General features: G+C 38.5%; 1 protein-coding gene across 14 annotated transcripts in view; it reads right to left on the bottom strand.

The window, feature by feature from the left end:
* Positions 1-960: 960 nt before the first annotated feature.
* The window catches only part of rbfox1 (RNA binding fox-1 homolog 1), a 209,782-nt gene continuing 192,606 nt past the window's right edge, over positions 961-18,136 (bottom strand). For 8 of the 14 annotated variants that reach the window (XM_058049648.1, XM_058049650.1, XM_058049645.1 and 5 more), the window contains 3 exons: positions 10,303-10,378; positions 4,793-4,898; positions 961-3,301 (listed from right to left, as the gene is read on the bottom strand). In XM_058049648.1, the coding sequence (XP_057905631.1) occupies positions 3,219-3,301; positions 4,793-4,898; positions 10,303-10,378 (265 nt within the window). In that variant the 3' untranslated portion in view covers positions 961-3,218. Of the gene's footprint in view, positions 3,302-4,792; positions 4,899-5,821; positions 5,928-10,302; positions 10,379-18,136 lie in introns of all 14 variants that reach the window. The other 6 variants (XR_009119601.1, XR_009119600.1, XM_058049646.1 and 3 more) reach the window with 4 other exon arrangements.

The following is an 18,136-nucleotide window of genomic DNA, read 5'->3' as shown; positions in this document are numbered from 1 at the left end:
CATGTAGGTTTGGGTTTGTTTTCCCCTCCCTTAAGAGTAACATGTTTAATTTAAAACTGAATTTTTGAATTAGTTTGACAAACATGCAAAAAAACCCCAAACCTTTAATACTTTTACTACTACACGTGATGCTGCAGAAGCATTGTGAAGAAAACGAGGAAGTCTCTGAACAGGTCTTGTGCATGAACTTAACAAATAGTGTTTCCTGTACAGCTTGTGTAATGGCAGGCTCACACATGTGTGATTGATTTGCCATAGCATGGCTTGTCGATGCCTTTGAGCAGGGCGGACCTGTCAACAGCACCTGCTGCTGGTCAATGAGAACGCAAAATGCAGAACAATAAGTGCTTTCACCACACCAGAAAAGCCCCCGGCAACGCCAGAAAAAATAGCTAGATTTGTTGCTAGTCACTTTTGAGGAAATATGCTCAATATTTTGGGGAACTTTTGTCAGACCCATAAATTCCAAATGAATACTGTTTTCCTTTTTGTAATTTCAATTATTCAGTCATTCATTTTCTACTGCGAGCGTCACGGGGTGCTGGAGCCTATCCCAGCTGTCTTCGGGCGAGACGCGAGGTACACCCTGGACTGGTCGCCAGCCAATCACAGGGCACATATAGACAAACAACCATTCACACTCACATTCATACCTATGGACAATTTGGAGTCACCAATTAACCTAGCATGTTTTTGGAATGTGGGAGGAAACCGGAGTACCCGGAGAAAACCCATGCATGCACGGGGAGAACATGCAAACTCCACACAGAGATGGCCAAGGGTGGAATTGAACTCGGGTCTCCTAGCTGTGAGGCCTGCATGCTAACCACCCGTCACCGTGCAGCCCTGATTTCAATTAGTGCAAAAAAATGTTTGTACTAAAGGATACAAATAGTGAAATAAATATCTCATTGACATTTCTCTTGAAGTCTTTTCACAGAGGAAACCAAGTGGAGAATCTTGAGAAAACAAAACTTTATTTATGGTTATTGATAAGTGGAAGAACCATAATACATGCACATACAATGACGGTGCAGGAAGCCTTGTTTTGAACCACAACACCTACTGGAAGCAGCACTTGGATAAAGTAGTTGCAGAGTCAGACATTCAGCATAGTGCAGACCTTCAGCTGTCCTGTTTCGGAGCATACATCCTCACTCAGAGCACACAAACTGGCCAAGTACCTTTACGGCTGCCTTTTATGAGGTGCATCTGAGGGTTTTCCCTATGTTGTTTATGATAGATACAAAATAATAATTTGGATCATCTGTAAACAGAATGCGGTGCAGGGAGTGGCACCGTAGCTATAGCCAAACTCCCGTTCCCCAAGTAGCGTGGTTCAAATACACTACAGATTGAGTCCATTAACTTGTATTTACATTATCTCTTCACAATTGATTCACTTCTCTTATGTATATAATTGTGTAATATTCAAACAGTTACTTTTCAAAGAGTAAAGGTTGAGAGCCTTGAAAAGTAAGGTGTCACTAACAATAACATGAGAAAAAAAAGACAGGGAAAATGTACAACTACTGCACTGATATGTCTCAGATTTATGTAAAAATTACAAGTTGTGCAAAATAGTACATTTGACAAAGTCAATTATGAGCATATACAGTATACTGCGTAACTACAATGTGATTATTTGGAAAGAAAATCAGAACATGACTTTGCAAAGAATATAGCTTGCCCTAACAACTGATCTATGTGCCTAAATCTAAAACATTATACCATTATGTGTTTCATATAAGAGAACATTTTCACTGCACAATTCAAATATATTACATTGTTGGATTATTTTGTTTGATCCCCCGTTCATTTTAAATATTAAAGAAAAAGGCAAACAAAACCCCAAAACATGGACACAAAAAAAGTACAAAGTGGCATTCAACCACTGCAATATATATTTTAAATCTCTCCAGCAATATAAAAATCATCAATGTCCCAATGAATATATTGGAAGTTCCTATAAAAATGTCAATGACCATTGCTACTCAGAACAAAAAAGCATTAGTGCCACAAACTGCACCACGTGTCTGACGGATTCTTCTTTCAGTTTCATATTGGAGCTCACAGACTAATCAACTAACTCATAAACAGGTTTCTATGACAGTCCTCTTCCTCTCTATTTTATGTAGAATCTCGACTAAACACATAAACACACCAGATATGTTGCTATCCACTGGATCCTTTGGCTTGACGTGATGTAAGAGAGAACCACATTATTGAGTCAATAAAGCTACAGTCTGAATAACGTGCTGACTCACATCGTTTACTTACCGACTAAACTATTCACGCTTTCCTATCACCTACGGAGATCAACACGAGCAGGGTTTGCATCTAAACTTGAGCTCATGACTAAATTCCCCAAAGCATTGACTTATGTCTGGAAAATCAACGTATTAAACAGAAACTAGACTAAATAAAACAATACACAAATAAAATACTTCTTCCACTGGAATATAGTTCATATAGGTCATATAGATCAAATCATGATCTAGAAATAATGACTTAACAATCTCTTACTGCTTTGACTTAGCCGATCCTGCGCATTAAAACGTAACTATGACAACGTTCTCCAACATTTCTTGACTCCCAAACTGCATGACAATGCAGGATAATTAAAAGAAAAACACTCTTTAACACACAACTTAACACTGTTGTCCACAAAAAGGCATCATTTACCCCCACTTGTCTTTCCCCAAATAAATAAAAAACATGGAATTACATGCCTTTAAATAAAGAAAATATGTTACATTTTATCCCACAAGATTGGTGTACAACAATCTGATAAATATTTCCTCTGTGGTCTAATTTTACTCTAAGTTTTTCTATTAGTACCATGGACAAAACCTCTACAGCTGATGAACTACAATATGTCTTTTAAATCTTGATAAATTAAAAACCCACAATATCAAAATACACAGCACAAAATATCTGAGGTATAAGATGAAAAATATCAGCTGTCATTTTAGTTTTATATATTTTTCTCGCTTAGGAGATGCTCAAATGATGCTTAAATTGCATGTATTGCAATACCCAGGCCTCAGCAATGTCTCTCTTTTCAACTTGCACTTGCATATCTCATTCGCTCTCTCACACACACACGCACACATGTTCTCACACACACACGTTCTTCCTGTGTGTTTGCAAGGTTGAGTTTTGATTGGACGTGCTGTTAATAGGGAGCAAAGCGGCTGTAGCCTCCTCGGTATATACTAGCCTGGAGAGAGGACAGCACAAGCCCCACATCGTCCACATGGCTCCGAGTTTTGGCATCTGACAGCGGGGCGAATGTATTCTGAAAAACATGTGGCGACAACCACCATTGATATACACATACAGTATGCCAAGCAAGAAATAGTCAAAACATAAAACATCCAAGTGACATGCGGTCAGGGAAGATTACATTTGATCACATTTTTGTAGATAAAAGGAATAATCAACAGGATAATGATAACATCAAATCAATATGAATATTTATCAATTCAAATGTATTATTTGCACATTTCCTGATCCAATACACGGCAGAAACTGCCTAATGCTGTCTTCACACAGTTGGACCATGTGCCAGTTTCTGTTTGTCAGCAATGATATATTGAAACATGGATGATACACCATGACTTTCTACAACCTGTGGAATGTCTTTAATAAAGGTGTTTTCCATTATTCTTCCTAATCAACCAATAAATTACAGATAACTGGCATACATATGTCTTATCCTGAACTTGTGTTGGCATACGTGAACTGAAAGGTGCTTGTCACGGCCGTCCTTCCACAGAAGGACAGCAGAAACTGCACCAGCTGGAGAGTAACAAGTTAAATCCTGGAAATACATATTTTTATGCTTTGGTGAATGAATGAACTTAACTGCCAAGATGGAGGATTATACATATATACAGTATATACAGTATATACAGTATATACAGTATATACAGTACATATATGCAGGCTCAACAGAAGGTGATCAGACGTTTACAACAAAGTGCTTTTCCTGGACAAGGAGAGGGTGCATGTACAGTGGAATCTGGGGTGCATATGCCCCAGTGAACGTGTTTTTCGGTAATTGTAAAAAATGTGTGCTAAAATTTTTGCTCATTTGTGTATTTACCAGTTAGCGTAAATGCTATCATGTTATTAATACACTGCCAAATGTCCGAATGTGTTCTTATTTGCTACCTAACACAGTTAGGGTCGTAGTTAGCTAGTTAGTTAAAGTCTAAAAAATACACAAAATATTTTTTAAGAGTTTTCCAATTGTATTTTTATATGCACAAAACAACTGAAAATGCATATACGTAAATGCCAAATGAAAGTTGTCAATGAAAATGTAAGGTTATCTTTACCTGTAATAAGTGAATGTTGCCAAATACATGCTGTGGCAGCAAAGTCAACACAGACACCACCTTCTTGTTTACATGCATTTAAAATTGTTTTCTGCATGTAAAACTATCATTGTAAAACTACCATAAGCCTAAGCATAAGCTGCACCCACTAAATTGCAAGAGGAAAAAAAGATTTGGAAAAAAAAGATTTGTACATACATACATTATAAAAGCAGTAATTATAAGCCAACGTCGTAACTTGGGGATTTAGTATATAGAAATTTGTTACAGAAAAATATATTTTAAACTTTTGATTAAATGAATGCGTTTTTACAAACAGTGCCTGTAATGTGACGATGTAGAATTGAACAGCCTCATAATTCCTTCGTCACACACTCTATGAGCCTCTCTCTCTTTCATTGTTGCTCTCTGTATAATTCTTATCTCGATGCAAATTAGCCATTTACCCTGAGCTGCAGTACTCCAGCCTTTTGGTGATTGTGGATTTTTTGGCACACTATAAACCTTGCAATCCTTCCTCCATTCGATGTTCCCAGCGTCACTCGTTAACTCCTGTGATGAGACGTGAGACACTTTTTTTTCATCTGAGTTCAACATCTGCTGCAGTTAGATGCTCAAATTTAAAATTTGTCAGATCAAAATGGATGGATGAATGTTGTAATTTTTGTCTCTATGGACGTATTCATTAAATTTCCATTATCGATTCAGTTAGAATACGTTTCCTTTGGAGTCAGACCTTCTTGAAAAGGAGTGGGCAAACTATGGCCCGGGGACCACATCCGGCCCACCAAGTGTTTGAATACGGCCAAAGTATTTAATTTAAACTTAACATACAACCTGGCATCATGCCTTGAGCCAACCTTTCAATTGTTTAAGTAGCTGTTTTATCAATTTTGTATTTGATGTGGTCTGCTGTTTACAAAGTGCTCCTGAAAAAAGGGTCACAACATACACACCTTTACAGATACAATACTTCCAGGTGGACTGTTAAAAATATATATAAAAATAATATGTATATATAGGTATCTCTCTCTCTCTCTCTCTCTCTCTCTCTCTCTCTCTCTCTCTCTATATATATATATATATATATATATATATATATATATATACATAGTCTGGCCCCCCATCAATTTTGTTCAAGCAATGCGGCCCGCGAATCAAAACATTTGCCCCCCTGTTCTAGAATGTATTAAAGGCTAACCAAGGTTCCCTTGTACTTCATATAAAAATAAAAGTTAAGACCACTTAATGCTTTTGAATAAATAAATTGGACTATTTGAAAACTTTTTTTGTCAGAAAAGTGAATTAGTTCTTTTGCTGTTTCATTTTTTTTGTATTAACCTTAAACACTAACCTAAAAACACTTCAAAGCAGTCAGTGCCTCATCAGCCATGAATGCCACCGCATGTCACTGGTACAAACATATTGTTAGCCGCATATATCCAGGACCATTTACAGTTCCAACATGACATTACCGTTATTCCAGTGTAAACCCATGGTGGATGAAAAGACCCATGACCGGAGCAATCGTCATGCAGCAAGGACAGCGAGACGCTTCATGCCAGGGGAACATGCCAACAGCTATATGAAAGAAACCCAGTTGATACAATCATGACAAATTAGAGTGAGGGAAAGATGGGTTTTAAACAAAGTGTGAGTTGAAGATGGATCATGCTGAAGTATGGCTGCTAAATGGTTATTGAGAAATGTGAGTAACAGCTTTTGCGAGGTTCCATATATAAATGCCGAAACAAAAGGCAAAACATATTGTTCTCGGACGCTGGTAGACCACCAGTTTCTATATGAAAAGTAATGCAAAAGGAACCTGTGGCTACAGGAGCTCAGCTATGAAGTTCAGTACTGTAGCTCAGGGGGTTTCTAAGTCCAACACTGTTGACCTCTGTCTAGGATGTCCCAAATAATTCAAACATTTTACATTTTATCGATGAGCAAAGATTCTGTCCATATCGCAACTGGGCAGTGAGCCTTCATCTACTGATCTGTGTTGCCAACTGGGAGACATACATTTTTCATGGACATATTTATTTTTCTGGATAAGTTTTTTTTCTGGAAACATTATGTTATTTACATTACATTATGGTATTTACATTTTTATCCAATTGCAGGGATTCAAAATACACAAGCATAGACAAGTATACAGTATAACTTATAAACATAGCCTTTTCAGTTGTGGTTCTGTTTTTCAGATTTTCTTTTTTTTCCACAAGCTTTTTTAGGCTAGGCAGCCAAGTCACAGAGCAAATCCTCCCCTAGTCCCTTGCCCCCCCCCCCCCCCCCCCCCCCCATATTGTGGGATGAGATTCCTTCACCATGAAAATATACCATTAGCAATCGAATTCATAATGATATCAATATTAGTTTAGTATTCATTCAAAAAAATAAAATTTTCTATAATCAGTAACTCCAGATTCCACAGTGCCTTGGTTATATATAGATATACTGGTGTTTGTTGCATGTTTATAGCTTCATTTTTATGTCTTCCTATTATGAATATTCCAAGGGTCCCCTATTTTTCATATTCTGGATCATAGTATCTGGAATTATTCAATTATTTGGAGTGCTCTGACCATTTTTTGATCCAGTGATCCAGTTCTTCCATATCCCCTTTCTAACCATTCCAGAAAATTTCATCCAAATTCATTCAGAACTTTAAAAGTTATTTTAAACACAAACAAACAAACAGACAAAGAGATGTAGATGCCGGCAAAAACACAACCTCCCACAACCTTGGCAGGATTTTTTTTTAATATAATGAATTCTTCTGGTGAGAAAAAGCTTTTCAACAAACAGGAAAGTAAATTCCAACCTGTAGTACTTAATTTTGTCATGTTTGAATTGAGAAAAAATTATAAAGTATACATTTAGAGCTTCAGTAGTAATGGATTCCCCATATTGAAACCTTTCATGCTTCATTTATAACTGGACCTTTTTAGTCAGCTAATGTAATACATAACAACACAGGTGAGTAATAAAGCATTCAATATATCAGGCATGCATTTGGAAAACTACATAAAACATTGCACATTCATGGTTATTGTTAGGAATGAATCGCATTTAACTGACAGGTTACAACCTTACATAATTTGATTTATCGCTGTTAAATTACATCATGTCTTCATTTCTTTTCAGTTTGAGCGCTGGGATTGAAACAAACCATTAAAGACTCCTCCTTTCAGCTGACCATCTCTGAGTCAATTCTTCCTTCTCTCACTCCCTCCCTTTGGCTGCAGCGCCACGGGAGATTTAATTATCAAAATGACTAATTATTTCATTACCAAGGAGTGCAGGGTGAGGTGGTATCCACCAAATTAGAAATATAATAACTAACATGGACTGGGCTGCCAAAGCGTGAGGACATTCATCACCTTTTACAGGCCGAATTAATGTGGCATTTGGACTGCCTTTAGCAGCACAGACAAATTCAATTAAGTTTAAGTGAGGAGATGTCAGCGTTGCAGAAACGCTCATGCACAATGCCTGAGAGGTTGGGTCGGGGAAGGGGGGCTGAAGCACAACTATTGTGAAAAGCAGTCTGCAAAGTCACACTCTACAGTACGTGGACGTGAGGAAATATGACATAATTAAAGTTAGAGCAGTAATATTCATGAGATAAATACAGCAGGCAACACATTTCACTGTTTGGCAACAAATTAAAAACAGATTCATTCAGTTGGACTACAGGTCTACAACTTCATAGTGAAATAATTCTTGAACTACTGTTTGTTTTGTTTTATTTTGAAAACAGTAAATATTGAAAGTCAACCAGTATCTTGGAATGTCCATGTCATCCTCTGGAGGTTCTACTGTACTAAACTGGGTGAGACAGTATTGAGTGGGCGACCCGTGCATTTTACCGATGTTACATTCCAAAGCTTCCAGCAAATGGTGGAAATCCGCCAATTGATACACCCATGAATATATGTATCTATTTTAGACACATGGTTCACTCTTAGGCCTCCAAACTCTCCTATTATGTTGATGTTCTCTGATTTCAGCTCCACGACTCAATTGCTTGGTTACCAGCGAAGGAAGCCAATAGCTAATTGCTAAACGCAGAAGCAAAATTAAAGGAAAACTGCAACTGCATCATTCACAATCCTTATGTGAAACACCAACACATATTTATTGCCCTTTTCAGTGCATTGTAACGTGGTTAAACAAGCTAGTTAACAATGTACATCTTTTGGACCTACTTAATTCGACTACGAATCCCTCTATCATTTTATATACATGCTGTGGTCATGCATTAACAAGCACATTGATGATAATATACTGTCCAGTCCTCAGGTAAAAAATTTCTTGTAGCGAAATTCAGAGGTAGGTATCCACTCTTCTGTCTGTCAGTGATGCTGAGACGAGCAACTAGCAAAGCATTGTGTTACTCCGCCAGATAAATATAGTTTTTCGTGTTTGCTGCTACAATAACAATATTTCTATAGCTAATATACAAGTCAGTTATTTCAATGCAACCCTGTTGGGGTTTTTTGAGTTTTTGTTGTTAGGGCTTTAGCGTCAAAATAGGTAGGTCTCATGACGTACATTGTTAGCTAGCTCATACTAAACTAAAAGGGAAACTACTAAAAGGGAAAGAAATATGTGTTCATGTTTCACATAGGGATTGTGAATGATGGGAATTTTTTTTTTCTTTTAAAGTTATAATATGACTCATACACTTAATAAACACAATTTAAATTATAAACTGTATAGGAACTCATGATGAATGATGAGCAGATGGAATCTGAATCATGGATTAGCCAGTCACAGCACACAATTATGGTGCGTTCAAGGACTGCAGAGCAAAGTGAGACAAATCTGATCAGTGATAAAGATATAAACATGTAAAAATTGTGGGTATTTATACAGTGGTATGTGTATACTGTGCATTTGATCTGATTTATAACTTATTTATAAATTATTATCAATTTAGGTGAATGAGATTTTTGTTTGTTTCTTTTGGCTTTTTCCTGAGTTCGGAGTCGCCACCGCGGATCTTTTGATATAGAATATTGTCTATTAAAAAATGGCCCATTTTCGCAGGACAAAAAAACTGAATAGCAAATGTACTCATCCACTGTCATTATTTAATCCCCTGCTCATTTTCAAAATGTAACACTCTACAAAGACATGAACAGTCCAGAAATGTTATCCTGATTTTGTAATATCCAAAAACAGCTACAATTATTTGAATAACTGTGAATATGTTACATTGACATACCGCCCATTGAAGTTACATTGAAAGACACCTACTTAGCTTATTGTTCTTCATTTTATTGTTATTACTGTGACTTCAATATGGTATGTCCCAGGCGACGAAGTGTTTCTTGTTTTTTTTTTCGCCAATTAATTGTGTTTTCTGACTTTTCTGTATTTTCTTACCATCTACCATTAAACACAAGAACAGAAGAGGAACATGCCAGTATACTATGACCTTAAGGTGCCGTTGGATGATGTCTGGTTGTATTCATATTCAACATTGCAACCACATTGCAAACTGAAACTTCTTGAAAATAAACTTGATCTTGATATCCAGGAGGGTTTCTGTTGTTTGATGATAATCCTGGACTATCAGCGGTTCTGCTAAGTACACTGGTAAATGAATGGGTTCATAAGTATGGACACAATTATGATGATTAGGTCGTTGTGATTCACAATTTGGATCTAAAATCTCTGATGGCCATTTCCCTCATCAGCAAAACAAAATGTGATAATTGACCATTTAGTCTCCATTATTCCCCCTCAACTCTCGCCTGCTCCTACTGCAGCTCTGAACAATGAAAACACAATTAAAACAAGTGACATGTACGGCAAAGAGAGGAGCCAAATTCATCATGGAGTTTTCTCCATACAACACTAAATGTGTAATTATAACATAGAAGTAACAGGCGGTGAGGAAGGGATGGAGAAAAGGGACATGTGACAGGCATGACAATCTTACCATGGCACCAATGCTGTATGCGGCTGCTGGAGTGAGTGTGTGGTTGTAGGGATCGGCAGCATATACTCGTCCATAACTATGAAAGACAAAAGAAAACAATGTATGTATAAAAATTATAAGGTTTGATTTGAAATATATGCAGTATTTCCACAAAACAGTCATGTGCAATACAAAATATATAACAATTCTTGTGAAGAAACTCTAAAAAAGTGGCAAAGAAAGAGAAAAGTTAAAAACAGAATTAGATGGGGTTTTACAAGCTGGAACATTCGAGGCTTGTTCACATTTCTAAAAGTTTGGCAGTCAGATTTTAGATACAAACTTTCAGAGATTTTAGATGCAGGCCAAACTAATAGCCCTACCAATAGCCGGTATCGGATCGGGACACCTCTACCTCGAATCATAATCCGCCACTACCTTCAGTGGCTTGGGTCTCTCATTCAAATCCTTCTCTTTACCTACTGGGTTCTAAACAGATCTGATACCAACATGTATGTATTACTTAGTATGGATGATACTGTCATCCTGACATACTTTCCAGAATCAGCAAGAACCCAATTGATCAAAGGGCTTCCATCAAGCTAAACCATTTTACATGTTTGGTCCATTGTAGCAGTAGTTGCCGTATAATGTGGTTGAATGAGAAAACCGCTCTCCATTGTGGTATGCTTCCACTACAATGAGTTCAGCTAGGGTTGAAAAAAAAACCATTTTAACCAGAAACACATAGTAATTACAACGTTGGATGGATTGGATGGATTACCTCTGCTGTCAAGTCAGCCATGTAGACATGGCTTCTTGCCTCACTGCCATGGCAAACACTTGGCCCATGAACAATAAATGCGGAACCTTGGGCTATAAACAACTGACAAATGTCTTTTCTCACATATTCAACAGATCACTGACTCAAGCTTTGTGCATAAGCTCGATGCAATCTTTGAATGTGAAACACTCTGGAGATGGTAAAATTAAGAAAAAAACGCTCCCTGAATCAATCGCTTTGAGATAGTGCTTTGCCGCTTGTATCGTTTTTCAAATACTGACCGATCACATGACGGTTTGAAAGGGATTGGTGGCTGCCATTGGTTTGGCAGGTTATTTTGGAGCAAACTTGGGTATATGATCACCAACAAACTATTGAACAATGTTGGCTTTTAAGGAGAGCATTGGTCAATTTTTGAAGCGCGAGTTATCCATTTAGTGACATAGGTTGCTTTGACTTCATTCTTTCACCAGATGTCGCCAAAGTTGCTTTTCATATATATACACAGTATATAGTCGTCTACACTCCATGTGCCATGCACGAGTCCAGGGTGTACCCAGCCTCTCGCCCAAAGTCAGCTGGGATGGAATTTATGAATTAATGTGGGAGTAAATGCCAACAGATGTAATATAACAATGGATGTATAAATAGACAAATATCCATCCACCCATCCATCAATTTCCTACCGCTTATCCTCACGAGGGTCGCGGGCATGCTGGAGCCTATCCCAGCTGTCTTCGGGTGAGAGGCGGGGTACACCCTGGACTGGTGGCCAGCCAATCACAGGGCACATATAGACAAACAACCATTCACACGCACATTCATACCTATGGACAATTTGGAGTCGCCAATTAACCTAGCATGTTTTTGGAATTATGGGAGGAAACCGGAGTACCCGGAGAAAACCCACGCACAGGGAGAACATGCAAACTCCACACAGAGATGCAAATGGGGGAGTCAAACTATTAGCTGATACACAAATATATGGTAAATAATATGTTGTGCCCATGAACAAAACAAACTCGATGGAGCTTTGCTTCTTTCGAGTCATGCTATGTCAGACCAGCTCACCCCTCCTCCCCTCCTTCTTGTGTTAATCCTTCATGATAAGAGCCAATCAGGGGCCAGGGTCCGTGCCCATAATTGAGCAGATTTGCATAGCAGCCCAGTGGTTGAAGCGATTAGAAGTTAATCCCGATTAGTTTTGGACATTGCTATTCAACTGCAGCATGCGCCCAACACTCACACTCATGCATTTGACCTATCTTATCTCACAGTGCAGAGCCTAACCCATCATCAGTCTGGATGTGTGACACTGTGAGAGAGTGTGGTAAACTGCAACAACTACACAAATTCAAACGCAATTTAAACCAAATTCAGTTTTAGAAATGACCCTGAGGTTAAAAGATAAACAGTGTAATATAATTTTCAACTGATCTACATACTGTAGTTGGGCACAAGTGGAATTCATTCAATTTTTCTGACAATACCACACTGTCTGTGGATATTGCTGTACAGGACCCCCTGGTATAGAGTCGTCCCTCGACACACTGCAGTTCAAACATCACTCCCTCACTCTATCGCGGCTTTCAAAAATTCATTCATTAATAAATGATGACTGCTTCATGGTTGACTATGGCGTATTATTTTGTAAAAAAAAATATTGGCAGACAGTTTTATATGTAATGGCGGCACGGTGGATGAGTGCAGGGGTCTTCAATTAAAAATTGAGTAAGGTTCGCTTATGGAATTATTTTCAGAGCAAAGTCAGAGCAGAAAGACGACAGAGCGTGAAGTTCTACATTACCCTGTGTGAATAATATGAACGAATAAGTAAGTTTGATGATTATGCTGCGATAAAGCATGTTTAATCTTGAAGATTTAATGTCAGTGTTCCAACCTCCGTGCTGTGAAAACCTGTCAAATGTATGTCAATGTATGAGAGAGTGGGCATTACCTCGAAAGTAAGGCTTTATCTCTGGTTGTATATACAGTAACTGTATTTTTGTACTTCAGGTACATGTTTGTTTTTCCTTCAATTTAATATCAAATTAACATGAAGATCACATGTTTTTATTTACTTAATTAATATTTTCAATCTTTCAATCTGTTAACAAAGATTAAAAAAGGTTTACATTTTCTAAGTGTGGGTGTGTAAGTTTGTGTGACAGTTTATTTTATGCCTTTATTTTGTATTACTTGTTACACGTGTATTACATTTTGCTCTGTTCTGTTTTTGCCTGCTTTAAATTCATGTTCCAGTGCATCTTCTGCTCATTTGTGTTTGAGTATTTAGTTGAGCCTCCGGCGTCAGTCGGGTGTTGGAGCATTACATTCGTTACTGTCACTTGTTGGATCCCTGCCACAGCAACATAAACAAACGTAAACATTTTACCTGCAATCAGGTCCCATCAGTAAGGTCTCTGCAGCAGCACCCATTCCTTCACAACCCTCCCCTCAGTAAAATATGCTTTGTTTTACTCCAACAACTACACCGTCCATAGTGAACACTCATTTGCACATCGCTGTACTATGAATTAATGTACCATGAGTCATATATTTTTCGTGCTGGGTTATTTTCCGCACGCCCACATCGGATTTGGGTGGATACACATCATGAATAACGTGTGTTTTTCGCTCATTGGCTCATGTTGAGTGATGTCACCACGTTTACAGTAAATAACTGAAGTAATTACACTGCCACTGCAATCTGTCCGCGAGCTTGATTATATGTTAAAATATTTCACATTTATTTTAATTGGTCACCGGTCTGTAAAGGGCCATCACAGAGTCTGGATATGTTGGTCATGGCTAGCCTAGTGGTTAGCAGGTTAGCCACACTGGAAGAAGATCCATAAGATCTGGGTTCGATCTCTGTTGGACATCTGTGTGAAGTTGGCATGTTCACCCTATAAATACGTGGCTTTTCTCTAGGTATTCTGGCGTCCTCTCACATTCCAAAAACATGCATGTAAGGTTATTTGACGACTCTAAATTGTCCATAGGTGTGAATGGCTTTATTTACCTTGGCTCCAGCATAACCCTGCGACCCTACTGAGGATTACTGACTTGGAAAATGAATGAATGAATTTGTATGTAATATTCTGATCACTAGTAATGTCAGTAATGGCAAAAAAAATTGATGATTTCATTACATTAACTTAACACTCCATGGAGTCAGCCTTGGCATATCTGAGAAAAAGTTCTCTTCCCATTTCATGTTGTAAGTTGTTAGCTTTTGGCTTCATACTTTGTCCTTCTTCCCTAGTTGGCTACTCTGTTGACTTTTAAAACAAATGTCACAGCCCATACCTTATGGCAAGTATTTCTCAGATGATTTACAATGTTGTACAATGTAGTTTACAGCCACCTTGACAAGCTAATTCATAATGCTCTATCCATTAACTTCACAACACATACTGTATATGATCCTTCCACCAAAGGAAGTTACACATATCAGACATCCCTATAATTAACATTTTACGGCAGCATGTGATACTTGTAATGTACAGTGGAACCATGGTTAGCATAGACTTAGTGTAGAGTTTATGTAATAAATTATGCTAATATTTTGCCATGGTTCACATACATTTAGCAGCATTTTAGGGCTGGGGGTACACACAACGTTACTGCAGACCTGCCAACATGTACACATTTTCAGTACTCAACATGCAATTAGACTCTTGAATAATTTTGTGTGTGTCACAACTATATTTAATCTATATTTTGTTGTATTTGTCTTAGTACAGTTACATGAACAAATGTTAGCAATTTCTCAGCAATTTCATTTATTAATTAATTTCTGAAAAAACGTGATACATTGAGGGATGATCGATAATCAAGGACGATTATCCACTCCAAAAAGGGTTTGAGCTTTTGTTTGATGCATAGGCACAGTCTGAAAATATTCTTTACCCGCTCCCCCCCGCCAATTCGAAAGGCTACGTTCTTGTCCATCTGGTGAACTTGTTGCAAAATAGGAAAGCTTAGACAAGTCCCTGTCCAAACAGCTCAGTACAATATATTTGGCTGACGATGTATGTCAACAATAGTAATACTGCAGTAGAAGAAAGGATGTGAAAGGACTTGCCTTCTCGACAGCAATTCTCCTGCTCTACGACAGCTTGACTACACATATTGTTGTGTAGCTGGGGACTTGTTTTTACTCTTCTATGACAGTCTTTTAAAAAGTGACATTCATGAGGTCTACTGTATGGAAGGCAACTTTCCCTGAGGTTTTGTTAACATGGTCCCTAATTTCGTGGCGCAGCGCAAGGTGGCGGAGCGTGGCGCAGCCCACGCAGTGGTGATTTACTCCAGCGTACCACTGTGCGCAGCCAATTTGGTTGACTGGGCTGCGCTGAGATGGCCGTAGCGGCGCACCAACTGAGGTGTCATTTTACGCTGCCCTGAAAGATCACCAGCTCCTACCTGGTCTATTCTTGGTGCAGGCGAAGCACACAATGCGCAGCCGTAAATTGTCTGACAGGCGCATATTGCACACATATCTCAAAAACTGTCTGAACCAGCATGTAGATTTTTGTATTAATTATCCCATCACATTGTCACGCCTAATGAGAACTCAACCTGATGGTTGCTACAAGTACGATGCCAAGTACGATGCCAGCTCCGGAGTTCACATTTTTCAGCCATAGCATGCAATACGAAGTATGTATTCTCATCTGCTTATCTCCTCTCATTAATCCCATTCACAGAGAAAAATAAAGGGAAAAAGAAAAAAGAGAGACGCTCGTTGAATAAAGTCTTTAGGAGTTACTAAAGCCTTAATATAAGTATTAAGGAGTTACTATGTTTGCCATATTTCTCTGTTTTAACCTTTATCAGGGTCGGTTCTAGGCATGCACTGAAATGTTAAGCGGCATACATTCACACACGGCAGCACATTTTTTTTTCACTGCATTGGTTGTGAGCTGGGTGTCCAGTGCTCAATATCCTTTATCCAGATTTTAACAACCAACATTATATTAATCTTTGTTTTGTGGCTTCTTTGCTCATTTGCATACAAACATTGATTGGATGTTTACTGGGGGGGGGTACACACGCAGATGATGCCACGTAGGGGAGAGATGAGTGGAGCTGTCATGTTTCAGTTTACACTTCTGAAATTTGTATTTGTATTGTTTATTGGGACGTTGTCCCTCCTTGCCTTAGCGTCGAGCCATTCCTGAGCTTTATTCTCAATGTAATTTGAAAAGATGGAGTGCATGTAAGGAGATCCCGAGAATATACCGTCAAAGGTTCTCCTATTTGGCGAATGAATGGATGAATGCAGGTGGATTAGCCTGCATTAGCCTGCTGCTGTGTTTAATGTGACTGTCAAGAACAGAGGTGGTCTACATAGTGACACTCAATGTGGCCTCTGATGCGCAATCCAGTGGGCCCTGTGCATTTAAAGGCAATGAGCGGGATCATTTGTGCCAGTGGGAGGGATGGATGCGTGGGTGCATCACGCTGCGCCGGACTACGCCACTCACAAAATTTGCAGTGTGCTGGCCACACCCCATTGCCACAGCATAGGAGCAGCAAAATGCTGGTATCCACAACTCACCTTTTGTATTTCACAATGCATTTAGTCCTAGTCTTCTCACATTATTAACTGAAAACCTGAATGAAAAGCAGTTTTGCCCCCCCCCTTTTTTGGGCCCCTCCAGGCACATCTGCTGTTTGGCACCACTGCTGAAATAAGTGTGCACATTGCACATTTCAACACTCACTGATCATGGTCCACATGAGCTGTGCACGCTCATTGGAGAGCCGAACTGTGGAACTGCTGAAACTGACGTGCACCCACCACGGAGTCAGAAGTGGTTGCAGAGGGCACACGCATCACATCTTGCTTTCTCAACAGCAATTCTCTGTCTTCTCATATAATGTAGTTTTATATGAATGATATGACAGAGTACTAGTATTGTACTTGCATAAAGTAATAAATGATGCATAACACACTGAGCATCTATAATGCAACTCTGCTCTTTCTGAGCAATAAAAGCATAAATTGAATAAAAAGTGATTTTTGTACAAATTGTCACTTCTTAGTTTCACTGATGATTTGCCTGCAGATGCTGCTTCAAGCTAGTTATGTTTTAAATGCTCCACGGGTCACATTATCTTGTTTACTATAATGCAGGTCCCAATCAAAGGAGTCATTGTTGAGGGAAAATGTCTTTCCCATAAAATTATTCCTCTCTCCGACATCATCCATTAAAAATGCATGTGTCATGGCCATACAGAATACATCATTACGTCATTTAGCGACTTCTTGCCACTTGTAGCAAGAAAATAGCTATTTTCTTTACTGAAGAGTTGGCAACACTGCCCACATGGATGTAAAATAGCTGTGATATAGATTTTATTGCGCTTTTCACCCAAAATGCTTCACAATGATATGAACTCATTATTCATTCACTTTACAGTCACACAATAGTGGTATCTACATCTGTAGCCACAGCTGCCCTGGGGTAGTCTGTAGAAACTTGGCCTCCAATTCATACACCAGTATGGACAACACTGGAGGCAAGGTGGGGGAAGTGACAGTGACAGTGACTGGATGGAAGACGAGAGGATCGAATTGTAAACCTTTGGTTTCTCAATGACCTGCTCTACCTCCTGGGTCATTGTGTCATTATTGTGTGTGTGTGTAGTAAAATAATTAAAAATCTGCCATAAAAAGCCGGTTCCGGTGCTAAATGAATGCTCTTTGAATGCATCTTCTGAATGCCTTATAAATTTGTGTTTTAGTTAATCTAGCCTTTTCAGGATAATAAAAATACAACACATTTGCATAAATATGCATATTAATTTACGAATACCTGGTAATATCTGGTTCTACCATATCTTACTGTGTGGAGATATGGGGTAATAATTATGAAAGCAATCTTCATCGCTAAATGTATGTACTGCAAAAAAGGTCAGTAAGGATAATTCATAATGCCGTCTATAGAGAACATACAAACTCCTTATTTCTAAAATCACAAATACTTGCTGATATAGTTAATCTTCAAACAGCTAAAATAATGCATAAGGCTAAAAATAACAATGAATTCATTCATT

The sequence above is a fragment of the Doryrhamphus excisus genome, chromosome 15, assembly GCF_030265055.1.
Source record: "Doryrhamphus excisus isolate RoL2022-K1 chromosome 15, RoL_Dexc_1.0, whole genome shotgun sequence".
Classification (NCBI taxonomy): domain Eukaryota; kingdom Metazoa; phylum Chordata; class Actinopteri; order Syngnathiformes; family Syngnathidae; genus Doryrhamphus; species Doryrhamphus excisus.
Note: the sequence above shows the minus strand (reverse complement) of the source record. Positions and strands in the feature narration are given on the sequence as shown.